The sequence below is a fragment of the Myiozetetes cayanensis genome, unplaced genomic scaffold (assembly GCF_022539395.1).
Source record: "Myiozetetes cayanensis isolate MyiCay16 unplaced genomic scaffold, myiCay2020 scf12, whole genome shotgun sequence".
NCBI lineage: Eukaryota > Metazoa > Chordata > Aves > Passeriformes > Tyrannidae > Myiozetetes > Myiozetetes cayanensis.
Window position 1 is genome coordinate 9,727,713 of NW_026086826.1, and position 26,057 is coordinate 9,753,769.

Here is a 26,057-nt window from a genome sequence, read left to right on the forward strand (position 1 = left end):
ATCACCCCAAGGAGGATGTCTCTCCAGGTAGGTGTGTGTCAGGGAGGGTTTATCCCAAGGACAGTGTCACCCAAGGAGGATGTCACGCCCAGGCAGGTGCACCCCAAACCGGATGCACCCCAAGGAGCACTGAAACCCCACAGGGTGCACCAGAAGATGGGCACGCACCGAGGGTGTCATCTCTGGCTGATGCTGCTCTGAAGAGATGTCACCCCAGGCAGGTGCACAGCACATAGGATGTATCCCAAGGACCACGTCACCTGAGGAAGGTGACACTTCCCGGCAGATGTTGCTCTAAATGGTAGTTAACCCAGGCAGGTGTGCGGCACGGAGGGTGCACTCCGAGGTACAGTGCCGCTCGAGGAGGATATCACCCGCAGGCAGATGCCGCCCTAAAGGGGTGTCACCGCCGGCAGGTGCAGCCGGAGCCAAAGACCTCTCCCCGTTCCCGCTCGCCTTCCCACCTGTCCCGGGCGGCGGGCGCGCCCCTCCCCGCCCCCGCCCCCGCGCTCCGGGCCGTGCCCGGCGCTCCCCGCCCGCCGCTCCCGCCGCTCCCGCCCGCCGAGCCGCGCCGGTCCGCCCTGTGCATTGTGGTCCGGCGGCGGGGGGCGAACATGGCCGAGAAGCAGAAGCACGATGGGCGGGTGAAGATCGGCCACTACGTGCTGGGGGACACGCTGGGGGTCGGCACCTTCGGCAAAGTCAAGAGCTGAGTACCGCGGCCGCGGGCGGGGTCCCCTCGCCGCCGCCTCCCGCCTCCTTCCTCCCCGCTCCCGCGGCCTCCGAGCCCGCATCCCCTGCCCTCCCTTCCCCTCGGCGGCTCCCCCGGCGCGCCGGGGCCGCGCAGCATCCCCGGGGGGCGGCGGGGGGCGAGCGGCTGGCGGAGCCTCCGCGAGGGGCACGGGCTGGGAGGCGGCCGCTTCCCGGGGTGGGCATGACGGGGGTGGTGGGAGGTGCAGCCCTTGCCCCTCGGTAGCGCGGGGTGTCACAGCCGCGGGTGCTGCGGGCACGACCCACCAAAACTTTGCTCCCGCGCTGGGAGGGAGGTGATGGGAAGGCTGGACCGCACACCGGGCACTGCCGGCATCCTGCCCCTCCGACCCGGGGCCGCGGTCCCCGCTGCACCTTCCCTTTCCAGGGGACGGCAGGTGCTTCGGGTGGGCGTGAGGAGTGGGGATCGAAAGGGGTTTGTGCTGCCGCCGCTCCGAGCATCGCCCCAGGGAGAGAGCGGCAGCCTGGGAGCGCCTCCGGCAGCAGGCGGGGATGGAGGGGTCGGGTCGGGCGTGGATGACAGAGGTCGAGTTGTTCAGCCTGGAGAAGAGAAGGCTCTAGGAAATGTTAGAGCACCCTTCAGTGCCTAAAGGGATGCAAGAGAGCTGGAGAGGGCCTTCTGACAGGGTATGCAGTGACGGGACAAGGGGGACTGGCTTTGCACTGACAGAGGGCAGAATTAGATGGGATATTGGGAAGGAATTCTTGACTGTGAAGGCGGTAAGGCACTGGCACAAGTTGCCCAGAGAAATTGTGGATGCCCCATCCCTGGAGGTGTCCAAGGCCAGGCTGGATAGAGCCTTGAGCAACCTGGTCTAGTGGAAGGTGTCCCTGCACAGGCAGGGGTGTTGGTTTGAGATGATCTTTATGGTCCCTTCCAACCCAGACCATTCCAGGATGGTAGGATGGAGGGATCATGTTGGGTTGAGGCTCCACACAAGAATTCTTTGGTCAGTCATATCAGAGCAGCCAACTCACATTCTGAAGGTACCAGTTTTGCTTTATCTGACTGTAAGGTTTGTGAATATTCATATTTCTTTTTCCTGTGAGTCCTGCCATTACATTCAAATTTTATTTTTTAATCAAGATATCAAAAAAACCAAACCAAAACAAAAGAACAGCAAAATTCACTAAGCAATAATGGATAGCTGTCTTTCCCAGTAGGAAATGGGTTTAGCTTGAGCCAAGGTAGCAGCTGCCCCACTTGGTGTCCCCCACCCTGTTGGGATGTGGCTGGGTAAAGGGGTGATGTGCCTGCACTCGGAGACTGGAGTTTTAAAATAAACCGAAACTGACAGCAGAGGAAAGAAACCACCACAACCACTGGAGCTAAATCCACCTGTGACCATTAATCAGGGCCCTAAAAATATATTGCTCTGTTTAATCCCAAACCAAAAATTTACTGATTAAAGAATTACCGGAATAAATACTTCTAACAGTAAGGACCATTTAAATCTATACTAGCAGACCTCAAAAATTGCTCCAAAGGCAGACCAGTTTAAGCCCACCAACAAGACTTTTTGTCCTTAACTAGCACAAATATCCCTCACCCCACCTGTGACTTGACTTTGTTAAAAACTGGCAGTTTCCAAAGAAACATTTCAAATAATGTAAAAGAGATTTCTTAGCTCAAAATCCTTTATAGATGAGTAGTATCCTTTAAATTTTTTTTCCTTAATGTTTTGCCTACAACGGACAGGTGAAGTTTGTACTTGAGATTGGAAACTGAGATGAAGAAATGAAATGTCCTAATTATACAAAATTCTAGCGTTTTAATTTAAATGAGCTTTAGAAAAACTTATGTTCACATGAGAAAAGTAAAGAGATTTTTGCCTGATTGATTCAAGTGTTGTGTGTGTTGTGTATAATAATTGCTTTTTCAGAAAGAAGGCAGGTGCCATCAGTGACATTTCCTGTTGCTGATGTGTTTTCTTCAAACTCTGCCTTGCACAAGCTTTTGTTTGAGGCACTTTTTCCTGCCTTACTCCTCAAGGTTAATGAATCATAATTTACTACTTTTAAGGATTACTGTTATTAAGGAAATTTTAAAAATTACAATTTTTTTAGGTAGGGTTTAGTGACATTGGCTACTAACCAGAACTTGAATTTGTGGGTGAAGCTGAAGTGACTTTGAGCCATCAGAAACCAGAGATGTGACAGCAAAGGTTCCTGCCCCCTGTTGGGATGTTTCTTCTGGCTCAGCACTTTCTGGGTCATCAGGAAACTGATCCTCCTAAAAACTACCTGAACACGGCAAGAAACTATTTGGTTTAAGCCCATTCAGTTTCTTGATCTCATTTACAGAAAGTCCACCCAAGTCATGGAAGGGAGTAAATAGGTTGGCAGATGAGAGCAAGATTTTGGTGATAATACTGACATTCTAGCTGGAAATGGTGATGAGGATACAGCATCTTTTAGAAGAGAGGAATATGTCAGGAGCTGATGTGGTGAATGGATAGGAGGTCTCGTGCCAAGGATCAACATAATTACATAGGATTTTACCAAGTATAGTTATTTTCCCTGTCCTCCAGGCCAAAGGTAAGATTAATTTGCAGAAATAGAACTGTGGAGAAGATCCTGGATGTTGAATTTAGCAAAGCATTGAAGGAAGGAGGTGGCGTCTCCTCCACTGGGGATTGGTGAGAACAGATTAGACAACCTATGCTTGTCATGAGTACATTCCACCCTGTGGGTCCCCAGGAACTCTCCCTGACCACAGCCATCACACAATGAGGTTCACAATGGATGCAGCTTGGAGAGAGCTTCAGTCAAAATCCAGTGAAGTAACTCAAATATTTTTCCATGTGATGCCATGCACGACATTCCCAGGGGCCTTGGTGGTTTCTTACCCACACTTATTTACCACCGAGGTGACCAGTTTGTGGTCCCTCAAGGACTGGCAGTGCTTGGGTTATGTTTATGTCGTTATGATGACACCTCCATGGCCTTCAGTTGGGATCAGATCCCGTTTTCCCAGGCACTGTAGCGTTGCTGCTGAAGGACAAACCTTGTGTCAGAGGGGTGATAAACTAAAGGAGACTGAGCAGATAAAGGAAAGGGAGAGGAAGGGTGATATAACATATGAGCAAGTGGCACTGGGGCAGAATTAATACAGCTTTGCTAAATATATGATTTGGATGGATTTCGTTTTTAACTTTGGGTTGAGATAAGAGCCAGCATAGGTGATAGGAAAGAAGTTTTCTCTCTCCTTCATAAACTTTTACATTATCCTGAAGCATTTGCAAAAGTTAAAAAACGTGCTGTAAAGAAACATGCTGTCAAGGGTTTTTAATTGTTATATATGCTTGTGGTACTATAATCACTATTCCTCCTTGGTTTTTCTTCTATGAAAATAAGTAAATGAGAAGAGTCTTTTCTCCAAACTAATTCTATCTCTTCCCTTTGTAAGAGCATCTGATGCTGAAGTGTTCTTGTCACACATGTGAGCAGATGGGGTAGCAGAAAAGGACACTCACACTTTGTCCTGTTTGGTGCTGTATTTTGGAGTTTAGGGTCAGTATTGCCACCTGACCCTTATGGCTGTTTGGTTTTTTTTGCTGCTCCTCATTTCAGTGTTGAATCCATCTCCCCTGCTCACCCCAGCAGAGTCCTAGTTGCTAGTTCTAAGCTCTGGTGGAGCTTACCTGAGTCCCTGTCACTAAAAGACAAGACATGCTCAATCCCCTCTCTAATGCTGCTGCTCAGCCCTCCCTCCTCCCACTGGGCTCTTAATCCAGGGAGGGAGGGAGGAGGCTTTTTCACCACCAGCCAAGGCCACCCTTGCTCACCCTTGGAGTGAGAAGACAAACCCAGAGGAGCTGCACAGCCATCCTCTTCCATGCCTGTGGGGAACATGGGACCTGCCACTGCTGGGTGATCTTGAGGCCAGATCATCCCACCAGTGTGCTCCAGTGTATAGAGTCAGACAGTGACTTTGTGAGCAGAGAGAAGATTGTCCTTACTACCCGTGTCAAAATTCTAGCAACTACAGGCTGCAACCAGAGAGACCTCAAAGGCTTAAAGTCTCCTACCACATAGGAAACTGTGTTCTCTCTTTGTCTCTCTCTCTTGGTGTTCAAGGAGGCTTAACAAGTCACTGGGGACAGAAACAATAATATCTCTGTATCTGATGCTTACTGTAAGCAAAAGATGGATTACAAAATAGACTGTTTATTTTTAATTATTAATGTGTTTGTGCTAGCAAACCTTCGTGGAGTTACACATTGTGTGTCACGGATGGAAAGGGGATGAACTATTTGGCAATAGTATTAAAAACAGTAATTATTCATTCCAGGCATGGGAATTTTTTTCCCCTCAAGTGTATAATAAAATTTTTTCAAAGCATATGCTGAAGTAAGGCCAGAAAGGGTTGTCCTGAAAGAAAGGGTGGCAGAAATCAAGGTTTTCGTCCTTGTTCAGTGATAAACCTCTTTGCTTTGCTGTTCTTCAGTTTTCCAACTTATGGCTTAGTGTGTTAAAATTCTTTAATGGAGCTGAATTAATCAGGGGCAGCTTTCAAAGTATTTTTTTTTTTTTTTTTGTGCTCCCAGGAAAGAAAGAGCTATAATTGACCTAATGAAATACTGCTAGGGAAGGACTTTATCTCGAAGATGTCGTGCTGAAGTTGTCTTGCACCTTTCTGTCATGCTTCCCCAGCCTCCTCAGTGTAACATATACTGTGCATATACCCTGACAACCTTGGCAAAGAGAGATCAGTGCCCTTTATAAGACTACTCTTGGCACAACTTTCATAGAACTGCTTGCAGGGAATGAAGAGGCTGTATCCCAGCCCTCCTGCAAGCTCCCATGAGCATAGTTTTGTACCCCTTGCACATGTGCTGTTGTGTGAACCCTTGCTCCAGCAGAGCCTCCCTGCCATGGGGACAACCCCAGCACTGCCCTGCTCTCTTCTCTCTACGGATACACCAGGGAAAAGGCCTCCTTGGACTATTTACAGCCCTCTCCTTGCACTGCACAAGAGGAATTATCTGCCTCCTCCAGCCCTCAGCTAATCCCTAAATTGCATCTATACTGCAAAGCTGAGTTTATTTTCATTTCATCTAGTAGTTTTAAGTATTACGAGGAAAAAAATGGACATGCAAAGTGGTGCTTTAATTTTCAAGGGCAGTAAAGTGTTTTATTTTTAGGATGCTCTTACTGAGGAAAGAATCTCTGGCAGGTCTTATCTGGTGGCTAATAATAGTGACCTGGTGTGCCCTGAGCAGTGCCGGCACTGCTGCCCTGCCCTTCTCACACCGTTTGCTTCTGATCAGCTCATTAGAACCTCCAAAATTACAGGCTCTAATAATGTAATAACAAGGTTTGCTCATGCTAATTAACTCCTTGAGCTCTATGTTATTACTGGAAAGGTAACGTTCATAATTAGAGAGCACAAATATTTACTGTAAGCAGGTTTTCTGTGCAGCCTTTAGGAAACCATCCATATGTCACCATTTGAATATCACATTAGAAAATACTGAGAATGGGTAGCTCATGGACAAAGAACCTTTTTCAGATATAAACATCCAATTGACAGTTTTCAAGCAGTTTCTGCCCTTAACTTCAATATAAGTCTTGCTTCCTAGGGGCTTTTTATTTTTTTGTGTAGTCTGTTTATTGATAACAAATGGATCACATGCTGAATTCATTTCACACTATTAAGTACAATTCCCCCAATGACAGTGGTACTGCTCCCAGTTTGTGGTTATGGTTTGTCCCTGAGCACAGGAGATAAGTATCAGCATCTCAGTGAACTAAGTGCATTTTATAAAACCCCATATTGAAGTTTGAATCTTTCCTAAAAGCAGAATTTGCTCCTGCAGTCCAGCAGCGTTCCTGCAGCTTGTCATCAAACCAAGGAGCACGCTTGAGGAAGTATAAATAGAAATTCATTTTAGTAATGCAAATCCTGCAGTCCTATTTTGGGCAGGGAAAATCCCTATATAATTTTTTTAAAAAGAAGTATGATGGTCTAGTTTTAAGACCGGGTTTATGAGGGATTTAGTCAACCAGTGTGTTACAGTGGAGATTCTCCTCTGCCTTTTAAATATATCTGTTTCTGATTAATTTAGCTTTTACATGCTATAAATCCTTGCAAATTAGCTCGGGGTATGACCTCCTCCAGTAACTCACTCTGTTTTATTTACTGGAGTGTTTTTGGCAGATAAGTCCCCTCTGTTCTGTATTTTATGACTCCACTGGGACAACAATGAAGTGAAGAGACAAAACAAAATTTTAAAATATTTCACGCCCTCATCTTTTGCCTTTTTCCCTTCAGGAGTGGCTCTTTGCTTATAAATCACAGTGTGCTAAACTGCTGGCATGACTCTTGCTTCACTGTTTGGTGACTTTGCAATGCTCTCTTTCTAATAGTTGGTGAACACCAGCTGACAGGGCACAAAGTAGCAGTAAAAATACTGAACAGACAGAAAATCCGCAGCCTGGATGTGGTTGGAAAGATCAAACGAGAAATTCAAAACCTTAAACTCTTCCGGCACCCTCACATTATCAAACTGTAAGTACCCTTTCAGTCTAGTTCTCTGTCTACAAAGGCCTCTTCAGTTGACTTCATTTCAGGAGGTGGCTTAGAATAGTAAAAAATGTACTTTATCAAGTTTTTGCATGTTGGAATATGCACTGGCACAGACTGCCCAGAGAAGCTGTGGCTGCCCCATCCCTGGAAGTGTTCAAGGCCAGGTTGGATGGTGTTTTAAATAACCTGGTCTGGTGGAAGGTGTCCCTGCCCATGGCAGGGGATTTGAAACTAGATGGTCTTTAATGTTCCTTCCAACCCAAACCATTCTATGATTCCATGAATTGCAGCATGGTCAGGCTCACAGAGTGAAGCCTTGGCCTCCAGTCAATAGGATTTATGTTTTAATGGACTGATTATCCAGAGCTTAAAAGAACATTTTTAAAAAATTTATTATTCAGACATAAGTTTTCAAAGTCGTCACTTTGATCAACCTGAGTTTAAGCTGTAAATCAGCACCTGCACCCCAGCTCTGGGATTCCTTCTCAATCCCCAGTTTGTGCAGCCAGTCCACATTAATGAGGCACTTGATAATATCTTTGGCATTTCTATAAAAGAAAGCTGTTGAATGGTAACTCTAAGGATAAGTTGACATTTAGGTCAGCCTTAAAACTGGCATGAGGTACAGCAAATACCTGGGACTTAGAGGCAAGGGAAAACAAATTCTCCCTACAGTTAAATAACTAACCATGCAGCAACTGTTGACTTTAGAGTAACTTCACAGTTCCATGGATTTACTGGAGAACAGATTGGTATTATTTCATGAGAAAGCCAGCAAGACTCCTCAGCTGTGTGTCCAGCATCCTGCAAGTTAAGCCCTGTTCACACATTTGTCAAAGTATTAAAACCTAAAAATTAAACCCAGTTTGGCAATTTCAGTATCCTGTGGTACACATTGCAATCGTGGAATACAGTGATAAAGAAAAGAGGTGAGGAGGAGGCTGTGGTCTTTCAATAACTTAAAATGCATATAAAAGAGATATTTGGGCAATTAACAATAACTTAGATGTCTGGGCCCAAAGCTCTCTAGAAAAGTGAGATTGATGCTATTGATATTTGTGGAACTGTCACATGTTCCCTTGATGACCTCTGAAAGTTGTTTGAAATCAGTTTGTTTCAAATTACAACCCAGCTGTAAAAATGCATGAAATTCATTTATGGGGAAAAGAAAAAAGTCAACAATAAAACAGTGAATCTGAAAGAAAAGAGAGGGAGGTCTCAGCTGGTGCTGCTATGAATTCCTGGGGCTGCATTGACCTCAGCTGATCAGTGGCAGTTTATTCCAGCTGGGACACTGAAATGCCCTTGCAGAGCTCAGGGATCATTTTGAATGAAAATGGAGAATCAATTTGCAAGTCAAAGGTGACACTTGGGGTTTTTTTCCCCCATTCTAGAATATAGAGGGATTTACAATTGAAAAATAACTTTTTTGGGGTCTCATCTTTGTTTCTGTACCTGTCCAAAAGAGGCTGCCTAGAGTTCTTCTTTGTCCTTGATATGAGGGAAACCAGATGTACCCTCTTGCTGCCCCCAGCTAACCAAGCTTTCATTTCTAAAGCTGTTGATGCAAATCTTACCCAAAATGGAAATTTGAAAGTCAGAACAGTCCTAAATGTGGTAAGATTGCCTAGCAGAGATTTCAGAGGATTATTAAAAAGGTTGAAGGAAAATCATAGGTTGTTTAAAAGAGGTCCTTTCACGGACAAGTGAAAGATTATAGCTGAAAGAAATAAGAAATGGCTTTTCAGAAAGAGAAGGCAATTAGAAATGCAAGATCCAAATAAATGCTTATTCCAAGCATTGGTGTAAAATTAATAATCTGTTTAGAAGCCTTTCCCTGTTTTTAATTATATGTTTTTTCTAAATCCACTTGTGTTTTTGAAGGTACCAGGTCATCAGCACACCAACAGACTTCTTCATGGTCATGGAATATGTATCTGGTGGGGAATTATTTGATTACATCTGTAAGCACGGACGTGTAAGTGCCAGTACCATGTCAGCCCAAACACTTGTGTGGGAAGAGGATGATGTTTAGAAGCAAAACTACTGCTAAGGGGAACACAGCTTAGGTTAAGGCCCAAAATAGAAGTTGCTTCACAGCAATCCCGTCTGGAGCGTCTCGTACCCGGCTCGCGCTTAAAGTTGTGTGTGATTTTTTGCAACGTTGTCTGGTGTATTTCCATACTCAAACCAAAATATCCAAGGTAACGTGTTGCTTAGTGAAAATATTTGGAAAACTTGCTTATTTTTGTAAATTTTAGCTATGGGTTGCCTGTCAAAACCCCCATGGTTCAGCAGCAAATTTAAGGCATTGGAGAGGAAGACCACTCAGTGTGGTCTCCACCCCAGTCATTCATCTCTCCCAGAGCCCCCCTTGGCTCCATGTCAGGTTCTCTGAAGACTTTTTAAGTTATCTGAACAACATTTTCAAATGCCAGTAATCTGACTGGGTATAAATCACCCAAAGTGTAGGTTGAGGCCATGAACTGCGATATTATGGTTACAGAGAAAATCACTGGTGTCTGCTCCATGGACATCTTTGTAGGCAGGGAGCAGTTGCAGGGCAAGGAGAGAAAAATGGGCTGAAATGGACATCCAGAATAAGGCTTCAGGTGAAGGATCAGCCCATCACACATTTCCTCTCTGTACTACAAAATCAATACATATGCAGTGCAGTGGTTGATGGAGCTGACTCTACTTACTTTTGTATGTACAGTTCTGATTTCTTGCACATTTTACAAACCTAGATCTTTTCAGTTACTAATTTGGATCCTTTCTGAACTTTTCTGTTCAGAAACTCAATTTTTCATGAAGGGAGTCTTTCAGAATTCATCAGTAAAAATAATCAGTCATTTTAAATATAATTTCTCTAATATAGCTTGTACAACTTCATAGCTTATCTAGCTACATAGCTAACTAAAACCATCATAGTATTTCACCTTCAGCTCTTGTTTCCAAAGCCATCTATCCATGAGGAATTGCTCCCAGCAACATCCTCTGTGGTGCTTTGTCCAGTCTGGATCTGCAGGCCATTGTCTAATAGGTGCCACCTTTAAGTTCTTCCTGATAGCTTACCTAAATTGAAGTTTCACATTTCATCTCTGAGCTGTGTCTTTTACAAACACTAATACACCATAAAACACAAGGGTGAGAAATCTGCTTTATTTGCTGCTTCTGGTCGCAGGCACGTTGTCATTTTCTCTCTGCACCCTGGAACGTTTTGGCTCCTTGCTAAGTCAAACCTTCCCCTGCCAGCTCTGCAGGCAGACCAGCTTTCAGGGCTGTTTCCCTTTGCGCCCGCAGGTTGAAGAGGCAGAAGCTCGACGCCTTTTCCAGCAGATTCTCTCGGCGGTGGATTACTGCCACAGACACATGGTTGTCCACCGAGACCTGAAACCAGAGAATGTGCTGCTGGACGCACACATGAATGCAAAGATAGCTGATTTTGGTATGTGACCCCAGCAGCATTCCAGGAGCGCAGCCAGCCCCGCGGTGCTTGCTGGAGCGTGTCGGTGTAGCGCTCCTTACAAAACCCAGAGCCTGCTTCCCTAACCACCACCAGTTGCTCTACCTGAAAAGCCCACAGTTATAAACACTGGCCTTTTTGCAAAAGCAGGGATTACTTATTGTAGGCTGCTTCTGTACTGGCACGCAGAGCGGAGAAACGAAGTAATTTGTAAATCTTCGCTATGTTTTAGTATAATCACCTAACATAAAGATTTAGCTAATTTATGTTTAAGACAGACTCTGTGCAGTTAATCCAGGGTGAGCTGGCTGTGTGTGTTTATTTTCATGCATGTTCTCAGTACATTTGACCATGTGCTCTTGGCCTCACTTTATTTTACAACGAGCAGAAACAGGAGTCTTTAAGTGGCATTACTGATTGAAATCCATTAAAATACCCAGGCTACCACCTCTGTCCTGGTGAATCCTTTCTAGCAGTGATAAATCCTTCTGAAGATTTACTCATTTCACAACTCCACCTAATTCCCATAAAAAGTAACTGCTCTGGGATGAATTATGTCTCTTTTCCTCTGTCCTCTTGGATTTGCAGCTTAGAGAAGCAAAATTAGCCTGGAGTGAATATTCCTTGGTTGGGTGGGAAAAAAACCCAGTAATGACAATAATGATGATGATGATTATAATAATAATAATATGCAAACCAGCTTGAAGTAATCTATCTAAATTATGTCAACAGTTCCCTTCCAAATTTCCCCCTCCACTTGCTATACCTCTCCCCCTCCGTGCACCAGGAGTTCTCTGTGCCTGGACCTTCAGATCAAACATCAGTATGTAATAAACATCTTGTTTCTAGGATTGTCCAACATGATGTCAGATGGTGAATTTCTACGCACCAGCTGTGGTTCCCCAAATTATGCAGCCCCTGAAGTAATCTCTGGCAGGTAAGACATTCCATTTCTAATCAGAGCCTATGTAAGCACATGGACTTTAAATTTGTTCTTGACATTGAAAAAAGCTTTGCAAATTTAGTAAAAGCAGCGTAGTCCTTCCAGCCTGTATTTTATGTTTGGTTGAATCTACAGGCAAAGATCTGAAAGTTTTTTTGGTTGTTTTATTTCTCAATAACTGTAATAGCAAACCATGTTTTGCTAAAGGTGTTTACTTTGGAGGGATTATTAATACCAGATGTTGACTGTTTATATTAATTAAAGAGGGTGAAAATTAGTCTTTGGATGCAGATACAGAGGTTCCAGATGGTAAGGCTTTTCCAGGCAACCCCCATCCTCTCCTGCCCACCTGTGATATAAAACACAGCGTTAATGAGGAAAACCATTCACTAACAGAAGAGCCAGAAGGATCTTTAATCACTTCCCAACACTGTTGAAACTCTTGCATTGCAAATGCTTGTCTTCTGGTTCCTTAAGCTAGGATTTTGGTCATGGCAGTAGGTTCAACCACTGGAGTTTTGTTTTGAACTGATGAATTGAATTGACAAACCTCCAGTGTGGTTGCATCCCTCAGCATGAAACATCTGTACAGCACACGGAGTGTTGAACACACTCCACAAGGTTGAATTGGACTTTTATGTGTTGATACAAAAGTGTTACCTCCTCTATTTTATTGTCAGGAAGAGAAATTAGATAGAATGTACATATTTCACTAATTCTCTCCATAATAGCATAGCAAGGATTGCAAATACAGATTTTCAAATTTTCAGTTTTCTCTGTGGTCGTTCAAACTGCCCATTTTTGCCCCCTATCTTTGAAGTGCCCTTTGCATGAGCACTCCTTTTCCTAATTCAGTGTTCTTTTTGCCTATAATTGTAGCTTTTAAGTACAACATTTTGTTCAGAGTGTGTTTGCTGTGGTTATTATTATTTTATCCCTGTTTACACCACTGCAAGTGTTGGCAGAGTATCCTAGGAATTAGAATAGCATCCAAAAACCTGTTTTGACTACAGCTTTATGTGGGAAATCAAGTAAATCCTCATTGTCAAGAGGGAGACAAAGCCAGAAACTCTATTGGGATTCCAAAAAAATATTAATATTATTTCCATGTCCTTTTCAATAAAGGCCAGACTTGTTTTTTTGTTTGTATAAGAAACAAGGCACATGGCAGATTAGCAAGAAGGATTTAATCCCTGTGTGCAGAGCCTGATCATTCCATGGGTACAGGCAATACAGCTTAATAACAACAAAAGTAAGAAAGAAAACCAAAACCAAGCCTACATGTTGGACATTTTCATTGGCTACAGCTGCATCCCTCCAGGATTGGTCCTACTTATAGTGGGATCAGTATCAGGGATGCCAGAGTTTCACACTCCTGGTCAGTGTGCCAAGATACCCTCTTCTCAGAGCTATAGCAGCATGTGAGAGCTGCATTTGGGAGGGAAAGGCATGATCCACTCTTCCTGCCTTGCTGGTGGGTGTGTGGGGCAGGGGGAGCTGAGTCTGGCTCCTGCTGCCCTTCCTTGTAGTGCACAAAAAGAGTAGAGCATGACAGCTCAGGTTTCAGAGTCATAAAAGTGCATCTCATTTGGGTCTAAAAGTCCAAAAGACTGTTCAGGCAATGCAGTTATCAGCAAAAGAATCAGGTTTCTGATCTGGGGAATCAGGCATGGAGGCAGGACTGAGAGGGCATCTAGCTAATGGTCTGCCTTTCCAAAATGACTTTGCTGCTGTCCCTGGCCAGGAAAGTCTCACCCTTGGCAACAAGACCTACTGTTTTGGGGGTGTTCAGAAAATGGTTGTGTGCATGACCAATGCTTTTACTACACTGTTGTGTCTTCAGCAATGCTTTTCAGGAGGAGCAAATGCAGGATGCTGAGGTTTCATGAAGAGACTTTTGTATTTCCATTTCAACTTCTGTATTTTGGTAGGGTTTCACAGCCCAAGGGTAAGTGCTGCCTCCCAAAATCTCTGAGAAAGCGTCAGTTGTAGCAAAAAGAGATAAGCAAATTGAACAAGCAGCAGCAAATCCTGTATATTTGGGGTGTCCGTACTTGGTGATGCCAGGGAGCACATTAGCAGCTTGTCGGAAGCGGCAGCACTTGCATACCAGCACACAAACTTCCACCAAAAATAAACACTCAGAGATAGAGTATCTGCTGCTCTTTGATCTGCCTTGTTGAATGAACAGAAATTTCTGTCTGATCCCTTGGAACAAACAGCCTGGCAGAGCTCTTGGAAATGTAGGGTTTGGCTTTTTGGAGAGTTTGGTGGAGGCAGGGGTGTACATGGCTGTCCAGAGAAGTGTGGCCAGCCAATGCCAGCTCTGCCATGTCATTTCCCTGAGTAATTTTTGCTTAGACAGGTTTGATCCGGGGGAACCATATGAGCAGCCCTAGGGTGTGCTGCAGCTCTGTCCCTGGTGGAGCTGGCAAGGGGTGCCCAGCTCACCCAGTGGGATCTGCACCCTAACTAAGGAGAGGATGGGAGCTAACACATTTCTCCTGCCCTTGCCCCCGTGCAGGCTGTATGCTGGCCCAGAGGTGGACATCTGGAGCTGCGGTGTTATCCTCTACGCCCTTCTCTGTGGCACTCTGCCTTTCGACGACGAACACGTCCCCACCCTCTTCAAGAAGATTCGGGGAGGTGTGTTTTACATCCCTGAATACCTCAACCGCTCCGTTGCCACTCTCCTCATGCACATGCTGCAGGTTGACCCCCTCAAGCGAGCAACTATCAAGGACATCAGGTCAGCTCGGGTGGGCTGGGGTGGGCTGGCTGCCTTTGGGGGGCTCTGGTGGCAGGGGGTCACCTGCTGGCAGGTGGGCAGGGTGGTTTACAGGAGTAGTCAGCTAATCCAGATGGCTTTTGTTCCAAGTGATTCAAGGAGCAGTCCTGCACCCTTCTGTGATGCTGGAGAGTTGGGTGCTACTGGCTGGCAGTGGGTGATGAATTTATATATATTTTATATACATATATATATATTTCTATATAAAATAGCGTCAAAAATCTCCTAATAGCACTTAGCAAAACCAGTTATAGCGTGGAGTAAGCCTAAGAACTTAATATCCACCAGCTGTTTTTCATTATTTTATGTCAAGACCACCTCCTTCTTAGGTAGTTCAGAGTAAGAAGGTAATCACTGTACTTACTGTCTATCCAATAAAAAAGGAGGAGAAACACAAGAATTGCTAACTTAATCCATAAATATTGGGTATAATTTAAAATGTAAGCAAATGGTTCATCTTTAAATACAGTGTAGTATTTTTGTCTAGTCAATGAGCACAGTGTCCATGAACCTTTTATGTGCATGCATCACTGTGGAAATTCCAAGAAAAGGGAACAGTTGGGCCCTTAAGCAGATATTTTTGTCTGCAGAGATCATTAAAAGTTCATGGCTGCTAGTAGCACTTCAAAATTCTCACAGTCTGAGCCATTTTGGAAGCATTTTGTAAAACTGAAGCCTGATATACATTTTATGAAATTTATAGTAATCATTACATCTAGCTGGTGTGCTAAGCTTACACATAAATGTTTCTAGGACTTTCAGGCGTTCTTAGGTTTTTAATGCATTTTCAATGCATGGCCTTAATTTTACCCTTCAAGTAAAACCATGTGAACTGCTCTTTTTTTATTCCTTAATTCCTTAAAACTAGAGGATTTGATTGCATGTTAAAGCAGCAGCACGTATGGTGAGATTACTGTTGATACATAGAACATACAGACAAGGCACTGCATGGCTTTTAGACAATTATATTAGACTTTGTTGTAAATCAGTGGGAAATGGGTACCTGGATATCTTTCATGCTCTGTATCTCTGTCAGATCCATGGGAATCCGAAAGTGTGAGAATCACTAAGTGCTGAGGTTGTACTTCAAAGCCCAGTGAGCAGAGTTTCATTGCTGTTCCAGTACTGGGGGGACTGTGCAGGGCTGGGTTGAGCTCCCCTGTTGGCAGCTGAGGATGAGTCTTGACTAGAGCCAGTGAGGGACTGGTGGCAGTGGTTGCCTCACACAGAGCTCATGGTGGCTTCTCTCTGCATTCCCTAGGGAACATGAGTGGTTTAAGGAGGAGCTGCCCAGTTACCTGTTCCCAGAGGACCCTTCTTACGATGCCACTGTCATTGATGATGACGCGGTTCGGGAAGTGTGCGAGAAGTTTGAGTGCATGGAGTCGGAGGTGATGAACAGCCTGTACAGCGGTGACCCTCAGGACCAGCTGGCAGTGGCTTATCACCTTGTCATCGACAACAGGAGGATCATGAACCAGGCCAGCGAGTTCTACCTCGCCTCCAGCCCCCCCACCGGCTCCTTCATGGACGACAGTGCCATGCACATCCCTCCCGGGGTGAAGCCGCACCCCGAGCGGATGCCACCGTTGATAGCGGACAGCCCCAAGGCACGGTGTCCTCTGGATGCCCTCAACACCACAAAGCCAAAACCCCTGACTGTCAAAAAGGCCAAGTGGCACCTGGGAATCCGCAGCCAGAGCAAACCCTATGACATTATGGCCGAGGTGTACCGGGCTATGAAACAGCTGGACTTTGAGTGGAAGGTAGGGAGTGCTGGTGCTCTGTGGTGCTTTTCATCATTTTCTTATGATCTGAATTGCTCAGGGAGGTTTATAAGTGTGGTTACAGCCTCACTTGTTTCCAAATAAATGCCCACACCTTGCAATCATCCTGCTATTTCTCGTTAATAGAGACACAGTGAATTAAGGTGCCAACTGTGCTTCAGTGCTCGTGGTGTTTATTTAGGGCGTGAAATAAGAGTTTTCCTTCTGAGTGCTCTAAGCCTTTGGCTGGAAAGATGATTCTGCCTCGTTTAGCTGTGGGGATAAGAGGAGCTGTTCACATTTCTAATTTTAGTGGCTAATTCCTTGCGAGGTCATCTTGAGTTCTTCTGAGGAAAGGAACTCTCATTATTTCTGCCTGGTCCTGTCAGTCTGTGTGCTGAAATGGCACAGTATTCATCTTCCTTAAAGATGCACAGATAAAGGGCAGGATTTGTATCCTTGAGTGTGTCTTTTCCTCGATGGAGATGAAGTGGTCCTTGTGGACAAATGTGCTTTCAGACCCTTACTGCTTCCTCAGTTTGGGGCTCAGCTTCTTGATTTAAACCCAGACGTTTTAGTTGACAGTACCCACTCCAGATATTTCTCCAGAGCTACACGTTTAGTCACAATCTTTTTCAAAGTTGGAATAATTAACCCCTGAGTTAGCCCTGAATATCTGCTGATGAGCCTGATTCCCTAAATCTTGGTGCAGCCCCTGAGGTGAGCTCTCCTGACTTGTGGGCCTTTCGCAGCAGCCTCGTGCGAGCATCAGGAGGAAGGTAAGGAGAATTTCAGCCCAGATCTTCATCACCAGAGGAATTACCCTCCTCGCTCCAGGTCCCAAGCCTTGTACACGGTGAATGTCACTGTGCTGCTTCTTTATAGCCTCCTGTCTCCTCCTTATTTTTTGGCAATATGACATCTTTAAAGCCAAGTAGCTCCCAGAAACCTAATTTCAGTGCACCAGCCAGGAGATGGACTGCTGCCAGGTCCACCAGCCAGACATTTGTTAGCTGCATGGTTACAGAGAGTGAGCAGAACTCCTGTATTTCTGGTACAGCTGCACAAACCAAGTCAGCCCAACGTCTTTGTGTAGGCAGTGGAGATTATTTCATAGGAGGAGGTTTCACAATAGTCTTTCCCCCCCCCTAAGAATAACTTCAGATGTGACTCTTCATCAGAATAGCTTTCCCATCCACGCAGTTGGTTCATAAATATAGTGCAGAGAAAAGATCTCATTGTAAATGAGATGAAGCAGATTGGGAGGTGGGAAGCAGCAAGGAAAAATACACAGCTTGAGGCTGATCCACAAACACTGGATTTAGCTGTGCTGATGGGAGAGGTCACTCTGCTCAGCTTGCTCTGGTTTCATGGACACTGTCCTTGCACGTGGGTCCATGAGGGGACTTTTTGGCTCATATGGCTATGGCTGGTGGTAAGGGAGGAGCAAACTTCAGTTTGGTGCCTGGCAGATGGGTCACAGCAGCTTTGTCTGCCAGCATCTGGTGAATCAGAGCCCTAAAAGCATTTTTAAAGATAGGAGGAAATAGGAAATGAAGCCATTTGCCTAATTTTGTCAGCACTGTTCTTCCTAGAAACTGTGTTTTTCCCAGAACATGTACTGCCTGTATTTAGAGAGAATAAGGAAAGAAATGTTCTTCTTGCTGCCTTGAATCTTACTCCTGAAAGCAGGTTTGCCATTGCAGGTGGTGAACGCCTACCACCTGAGGGTGCGCCGCAAGAACCCGGTGACGGGCAACTACGTGAAGATGAGCCTGCAGCTCTACCAGGTGGACAACCGCAGCTATCTCCTGGACTTCAAAAGCATCGATGGTAGGTAGGAAACAGTGCAGTGGGAGATGTGAAACACGTAGAATGGCAAGATTGGGAGTTTAAAAACCACTCTTTGCATTTTGAAGTGCTTATGCAGCTGTTTCAAGTCAGCGAAAGCCCTTTTGATCCATTTGTCTCCACTACTGTTGGTAGTCCCTTACCAAACCTGCAATGCAGATGCCAAATGAACTTCACTTTTTCTTTTTTCTTTTTTTTTTTTCTTTTTTATTTTCCAGATGAGGTGATGGAGCAGAGGTCAGGTTCTTCCACGCCGCAGCACTCCTGCTCTGCCGCTGGCTTGCACCGTCCAAGGCTGAGCATCGATGCTGCTGCATCCGCCGAGTGCCAGTCCCTGATGGGCTCCCTGAGTGGCTCCTTCGTCGGCAGCATCCCCTCGGTGACCCCACGCCTGGGCAGCCACACCATGGACTTCTTCGAGATGTGTGCCAGCCTGATCATGGCCCTGGCTCGCTGATGGGTGCTGGCGAGGCACCAGTCCCTCCGCACACGGTATTGCACTGTGAGGATCTGGTCTGACTTGTCTGTCCCTTGTTTCTTTTGCTTCATTGTTCCTCCTCTGCCCCCTCCACTCCACTGTCTGTGGCATGGAGCCAGGCCCAGACCCAAAACATGCTCCCCTCTAACAAGGCACTGAGGAAATTAAGAAAACTTCATTTCACTCCTTGTGCTTGGTGAAATGTATCCAGTACCCCTTTTTTATCTGTAGTCAACCCAATGGGAAACGTTGGCGTGGCTGTAAAGTAGCAAATGTATCAATGAGTTTTTGGAAAATGCCTCTCCTCTGGTTCATCCTGAGTTAATGGAGCCATGCCCAGGCTTCCTGCAATGTAGACAGTATGCTGGGAGGTCAGAGTTTCCATGTTGCTGTGTAGAGCAGGGGCATGATGGGCTGGGCCAGGTCAGAGGGATGGACCGGGAGCTACCTGAAATGGAGCTGAGGGGTAATGAAGTAGCTCTGCAGGTTCACACCAGGATGTAGCCTCTGGTTACACTTTTCTCCCAAAAGTAGCAGCTACTTAGACGTTTCTGCACTAGTGCAATATGACTTCCTTCCCCTCTTCTCCCCCCTCCCCTCTAAAGATGGGGAGGGAAAGTGGGATGTGCAAAGGTCCTGTTGCAAATGTGCCATGGAGAAGTCTCCATGTATCAAGGCTTTGCAGAGGAGTGTCCCTAAGGTGCTTTATTTCCTCTAAGAGCTCTGGACAGCACTGACCTGCTCACCACGTTCGGAGCTGAAGGCAGCTTGCCTTTTTTCCAGCTCTTAATCTCCATACCCATCCAAACCCCCCACCCTCCCCACTTCACCACCCATCTCCAGGGGCTGAATTCTAAGCAGGGTTCAGGTGAGCCACCAATGGAGGGCAGGATGCCAATCACTCACCCAAAAACCCAGTGCTTTGCCCACAGTTTGCCTAAGGGTGGGATCATCACTGCTGGGCAAGAGCCGGCAGCATCGCACAGCTCCAAAGCATTTACGTCTCACCTTTCTGTAGGAAACCTCTGCCTGCTGTCACCACCCTAAAATCACTGCCAAATCTGCCTTCCCTCCCTCCCCTGCTCACCTCTTTGTGCTGCCAGAGACTTGCTTTTCATGCCGAAGGGCTCTCCCGTCCTGCTGCTGCCCACTGGACTGTGACCTTCACCACTCCGCTGATAAGGCAGGGATATCCATATCCAGAGTTTTACTGTTTCTTTACTACTGGCTATCTGAAGGATAGGATTTTTTTTTTTTTTAAGACAAACTACTGGGATTTTTAAGGTTAAATTCTTGTTATTCAAGGGTAAACCCTAAAGCATGTGAGACTTCTTTGTTTAAAAGAATTATTTTTTATTACTCAGGCTTAATCTAATGGGCAGCGTTGGCATCTGCTTGGCTTTGCCGTGGTATTTAATTCCATTTGCTTGATTGCAAACTAATAGTCTAATCAGTCAAGGAACAAATGCTTTATGAAAACTTTGCCAAAAAAATCCTGGGTGGAGGGTTTGGTTTTGATGTTTGTTTGGTTTTTTTTGTGTGTGTTCTGTTTTAAGAAACAAAGCAAAGAACTTTTGCTGGTCCCAGGTATACAGTCATTCAACTTGAAAAAAAATTAATCCATCTTTTTGATAGCTTCTTATGACCCTTTGAGGGTTTTTGCTAGGTTTTTTTGTACAGTTGCACTTTAATTTATACTTTCTGCAAGTTTCTATGAGAAGCAAGGAAGAGAACAACACATTAAACCTTTTTTACTAATCATTTAAGGTAATCAAGACAAATATGGGATATTTTTGCCATCTACTGGCAGTTAAATGGACATTTTCAGCTTGAAGTCCCTTTTTTTTAAAGACACAAAATTGCCTTACTTTTGTTACAGATTGTGCTTGGGTTCTCGCTAACGTGACTTAAATTTTTCCAGAAGTCGCACAAAATAGAAAACTTCAAAAAAAAAAAAAATCAGTTTTGCTGTTGAGCTCTTGAACATTAAATCCAACCCAGCAGTGGGTGGATTATAAACCCACAGCAGAACAGTTTTGTTTTTAAAAGAAATAGTGGAAATATTTGTAGTTCTCCTAGGTTTTGTAATGAGCCTTTTAGTATATTATGATTATTAAATAAATACTCTAGGGTGGAGGATGGCTTTGGTGCTGTGTCTGGTGGCTGTCAGATGATGTTTCTCCAGTGCTGTGCTGTGAGTAGGTCATATCTGGCAAGGATGGACAATCCAGGCTCTGCATGCAAAAAAAAATATCCACCCCAGAGCCAAAGCTGAGCAGCACCCAGCCCTGTAGCAGCTTTTGGATCACAGAATATTCTGAGTTGGAAAGGACCCACAAGCATCAATGCTGAGACAAGAGCAAACAGCCCTAAATGATTTTGGGTGCTGGAGATAAGCCCCTTTGGAAAGGAGCACAAGAGGGCAGCTGAGCGGCCATAGGGACAGACATTCACTTCCATCTGGGAAACAGTTAAGAGTAAAATGTATTTGGAATGTAAAAGGCTTTTTAAATCTTTACTCCCAACTGAGCATCTTGCCAAATTGCTTGTCCTAGAAACACCTGTAGCTCCCTTGATAAGGGGCTGGTGCGTTAAAATCTGGGGTTCAGAAGCAGGTAGATGTACAGATGTCTTTTTTCTAAACTGACTCTTGTCCTCTGGGATTTTCTACCCAGCAGAACTAATAGTATTAAACAGCAGCAAATACCCTTGGGAGGAAATACGTGCTTCCTGGAGGCAGGTGGGATTTCTAGGTGGTAGAATAAGCCCTCGTGGCACTTGGCATCTTCTCAGAGCCATACAAACATTAACTCCTAGGTGGGTCTGCAAAACCAGTCCTGCCTGGAAGGCAGTAGGAGTTAACTCAGTTTTACATATGGAGAGACACAAAGAGATGAAGCAGCTTTCCTGCTCAGTGTCAGCAGAGGCAGAGGAGTGAGTAGGACTGATGGAAGTAGCTCCTCAAAGAACACATCGGATTGAACTGTCCCTTACAGCCTTACCTAAATCCATGCTGCACTTTGAGATACTCCTGAGAACTTTTTTTTTTTAATTATTTATTTTACCTTCAAATAGGCTGTTTTCTGTTCCCCAGCTGCAAAGAAGCTGCTGACCTCCAGTTACATTTTCCAGAGGAAAAGTTTAACTTTTACACTGTTACACTGTGGTCAGCTCTTTTGAGTTATGCTGGTACATGCACAAGCATCGGGAAAAGCAGGGTAGACGTTATTTGAACTACAAAAACTTGAATTAATCCAAGTGCAATTCTTCAGAAGCCACTGGACAGCTGTGCTTTGCAAGCCACAAAGTCACCCAAACTTCGCTTCAGCCTGAGAGGGAGAGAGACAAAATGCAAAGGATCTGGATTTCAGATAGGCTCTAGCAGTAACCTCCAGCTCCTGGATGAATTAGTTCAGAAATAGCTTGTACTGTTCTTGTTGGAAAAGATAGATATATGTACACACACACACATATATATGTATAAAATGTAAGTAGCATCCCTGACATTGGCCTCTCAGCTTTATTACCTAGCAGAGTAGGTGTGTGCCCTGGACAACTGCCATCACACACACTAATCCCAGCATGCAAGAGGACCTGGAGAAAAGGGATGCTATTTTTACACCCTCTTTTAGGTAAAGCCCATGAGTAGCTTAGCTGACCCCATTGGACCCAACATGGCCTCGTCTGGGGATGGAAGGAGAGGCGGAATCAGGAGCCATGAGTATCCTGCCCTTCCACCCTCCCCAGCCAAAGCCCTGGTGCTAAAGGGATTTGGGGTAGGTTTATTTTTGGGAGTTGGAGCTGAGCAGGTGAAGGCAGCGGGATATTTTTTTTCTCTTAATGGGTCAGAAATGCATCTTCAGCTGTGTGTCCAGTTTAAGCATTTCACAAGGTGTGTACAAGCACAGGGTTATATAATATATGGCAGTATTGTAAAAAAATGCATCAGCTGGTTAGTATCTGTTGTATATACATTTTTGCATGTGGTTATAATGGCATGGATATTGGAATAGAGGAATTTTGAACAAAATAACCATTCTGTCTACTCCTTTTCGTTTTACTGCTCTTTGCCATCAGTGTGCACCCCCTGTAGAAGGAAGAGAGATCTGTATGCAGGACATGAAATCGTGCCTTCGCCATACATTAGAACTGCTGGAAGTCGCAGCTTTATTTCACGAGGTGCACAATTTCCCCAGCTCATGCAGAATTCCCCCCGGTGAGACATGCAGGCCGTGTTTCTAAATACTTGAAGTACCAGCCATTTGTTGTGCAATTATTTGGCTTCACCCTTTTATTAGCTGAGAGGAGAGAGGGAAGAAGAATCACACATCTGGATGAGCCAAACAAATCCCTGCTCCAGCTCCTGCAGTGTTTTCCTAGAAAGTTTTAGGCTCTGGTTTTGTTCCAGGTATATGATGTACGTACTAGAGTCGCCTTTCTTAAGGTGTTACATTGGTATGGGCTTTCCATTTAGTGTTTTCCTTTGGCTTCCTTAGCCCTTCCCTTATATATCCCTTTTCATCATTTACTTATAAAACAAGCAACAGCTTCTTGTAATTCTGAATTTCCAGTCTGCCTCCCGGCCATGGAGTTAACGATTCATCCAGAAGGTACCTCACTCCCATGCCCGAGAGATGAACTGGTTTTCAGAATTCCCACATTACACCTGTTGACGGAACAGTGACTTTTGCAGAGAGCAAATCTGGTATTCGATGCACAGATCTTTGCTTATTTTGATCATCAAAATTAGGAGAACTGGACTGTATATCAGACCTCTACCTGCAAGCACGAGTACACTTTTGGTGTTACAAAAATCTATTTTCAACAAAAGCCTTGAAGTTCCTGCTGAAGCTGCCTTAATTTAAAAATCACAGTTTATTTGTAAGATTCATCTCTGGTGTTGTTTTGGTTTTTTTTTTACAGTTTGGAAATAGTTCACTTATCCTCATCTCACAAAGCTGTGAAGTAGATACTGTAGACATGGTAATATTTATTCTCGTTGCTGAAAGCATGTTCTGTATCATGTTATATTCACATGTTTTGTACCTCAATGCATTTGTTATGGTTTTTTTTTCTTTTAGAGCACAAAGCAAAACTGAATCCCAGGATAATTGTAGTGTGCATGACCCAGCTTTTGGGCAAACAAATTTCAGCTCTATGACAGAGATGAATGGTATTAGTCCACTGTAGTTTTTTTATTCATACTCTAAGGAGTATTTATGATTTATAATATTATGTATTTATATGAATATTTCCGTTAAAAATAATGAACTTTTAAAAGCTCTGAGTATAAGCATCCCTTCAAACATATAATTAACATGAAACTCAGAAAAAAACCACCTGAGCTCTATAATTACTCCATTATTCTTGGTATTTTCTATTTTGTCAACTCAGAGACTGGAGAAGGTTTTGTTTTCAGATTCATGCTTTAGTACTTCTGGGGGTAGCTGTTGTGGAAGGGCCCAAAGCCTAGGTTCAGTTTTGTCCTTTGTGCATTAGATAATCACAATGAAGCCTTTTTCCTTCCATTTATGGTGTGGAAAGTGTTTCTCAGTGTACTGCACTGCATGTGATAGCTGTCTCCATGGTTGACATTTGCACTTTAATAAACTCAGAGATGAAAAGAGATAAAAGCAGCAAATCCTTAAAATTTACTTATTTCACAGTGCCTTTTTGTGGACTGGAGTTGGCTGTTAAGAGTTTCTCTCTGGAGATCCTCGCACATCTCAGCTGTGGGATCATGGATGCCCTGAAGGCTTGGGGGGTGGTGCAAAGGGGCAGGAAGGGGAATCAGAATATACACATGAACAACTTAAACAGCTTCCCCAACCCAAAATACATGCCAGGAGCCAGGCCTGGAGGTTTTCTGTATTAACATTCATCCAGCAGAACTGATGCACTGGTCTTTGCTGACTCAGATCTCGACTCCTTAACACCAAAGCACGGAGAGTATAATTTTAAAGATAATGTGCAAAAATAACCTTTCACTACAGGAAAAATGTGGGGTTTTTTGGGGGGTGGTGTAAATATTTCCTGTATGCGTGTGGTGCAGCTGGATGTAAATCCAGTGAAAGCACACAGCTGCAGTGAATGCCCCAGTTTTTTCCTTATCCATGCTCTCCTTTTTACACAATTTCTGTGACACAGAATTGCCCTCTAAAAAATTTCAATTCTCCTTCAGACTTGACTCATCAAATTAACAACTGTTATCATGATGATTTCCTTTTCGAGGAGAAACACAGAGGAACGGGGTTTAAAACTCACATGAGAATTATTTTAAGGTTTGATGTGGTTAGGATGTACCAGCAAGGCTTGTAAAGGAAAAAAAAAAAGAAAAGGACACATTTAATTTCCTGACCAATATCTTAAACCACAGGTTGGCTAAATTTAGGTTAACTGAGGATATCTAAGTTGCTCTATCTGAAGAATTTTTGTATTGTCTGGAGACATCCCATAGAAAGCTCTTTTCTTCTGTACATGCATTGGAATTTATCCATGGGGAAATATATGTCTAAGTGTATTGCAAGGCACCCTTCTGGTGCAGAAGTTTGTGTTTCACGTGGATTTGGGGCACAACCCCACAAGGACTGTGCGTCACTGCACCGGGATCAGGGCCCAATCACGTCTATCACAGGATAGATGGGGAGACTTTTTTTAAAAGCCTTAATTTAAAATAAGAAAAACTTGTTAAATAACTTCCTTATGAAGCCAAAAAGAGCTCACACGTGTGGTTAATACAAGATTTGCTCGCAGTGCTCACAGAGCCAGTGATTAATGGACTTCATGAGCTGTGAGTTAGCACTGGCTGGGGAGGAGGCTGAGGAAGGGGATGTTTTCTTCATGGTATTAATCCTCAACATTGCCCTGGAAAAAAAGCCCTCAAGCTAAACCATCTCCACAACTTCCATCAGGCCGATTCCCCTCAAAGGCTGTAGGTGAAGGACACAGAGCACGTCCCAGCCTGTGCCAAAGCCAAACACGCACTCAGCTCCCCAAACCCTCCATCACCACTAGAGAAGTCTAAATATTTGGGCTGGCAAGCCTGCAAAGCTGCGCATGCTTACAGGGGATTGTTTTATTTATTTTTTTTATTTCGAGGATGGATGCAGGCCAATGCACTTAATAATAACCACATGGTAAAATAAATAAGAATGCCTGTATAGACTTAAAAGTAAATGTTAAATATTTGCTCTGTTTTCTTACTGATTCTCCTATGCCAGCTTTGAAATGGCCCTGTGGCAAACAGTGCTTTTATTTTGCTGTGTTATCTTAAGCCTGGAACTTCCAATAATTTCTAATTAAAACTTCCACATTTTTAGGATATTTATGAGCAAGCTGATATGTACTCTTAAAATGAGCCAAGGAGGGGCAAAAGCTGTACACTACAACCAGATTTAAAAGTTTTTCTTCTTCAAAAGACATGTAAAAATGCTATCCCCATTTTTTTTACTTTTCACAGAAA

The 26,057-nt window shown here is 44.3% G+C and overlaps 1 protein-coding gene across 3 annotated transcripts; it reads left to right on the forward strand.

Moving 5' to 3' along the window:
• The first annotated feature begins 579 nt into the window (after positions 1 to 579).
• PRKAA2 (protein kinase AMP-activated catalytic subunit alpha 2) lies at positions 580 to 24,224 on the forward strand. Of its 3 annotated transcripts, none has more exons than XM_050306950.1 (10): positions 581 to 708; positions 7,144 to 7,285; positions 9,188 to 9,281; positions 10,607 to 10,751; positions 11,619 to 11,706; positions 14,237 to 14,461; positions 15,762 to 16,266; positions 17,973 to 18,099; positions 18,336 to 18,609; positions 22,673 to 24,224. In XM_050306950.1, the coding sequence occupies exons 1-9, from the start codon at positions 615 to 617 to the stop codon at positions 18,572 to 18,574; spliced, it is 1,659 nt and encodes a 552-aa protein (XP_050162907.1). In that variant the 5' UTR covers positions 581 to 614; the 3' UTR covers positions 18,575 to 18,609; positions 22,673 to 24,224. The 3 variants fall into 3 exon arrangements, with proteins under 3 accessions (XP_050162906.1, XP_050162907.1, XP_050162908.1); XM_050306951.1 differs by having other exon boundaries at positions 23,519 to 24,224; XM_050306949.1 differs by having other exon boundaries at positions 580 to 708; positions 18,336 to 24,224.
• Positions 24,225 to 26,057: the final 1,833 nt, after the last annotated feature.

What these genes read in the sequence shown, in the direction of transcription:
- PRKAA2 (XM_050306949.1), top strand. Translation starts at nt 615, where the DNA reads ATGGCCGAGAAGCAGAAGCACGATGGGCGGGTGAAGATCGGCCACTAC. An exon ending in CACCCTCACATTATCAAACT is followed by an intron (nt 7,286 to 9,187) that starts GTAAGTACCCTT and finishes GTGTTTTTGAAG; the next exon opens with GTACCAGGTCATCAGCACAC. An exon ending in ACATCTGTAAGCACGGACGT is followed by an intron (nt 9,282 to 10,606) that starts GTAAGTGCCAGT and finishes TTGCGCCCGCAG; the next exon opens with GTTGAAGAGGCAGAAGCTCG.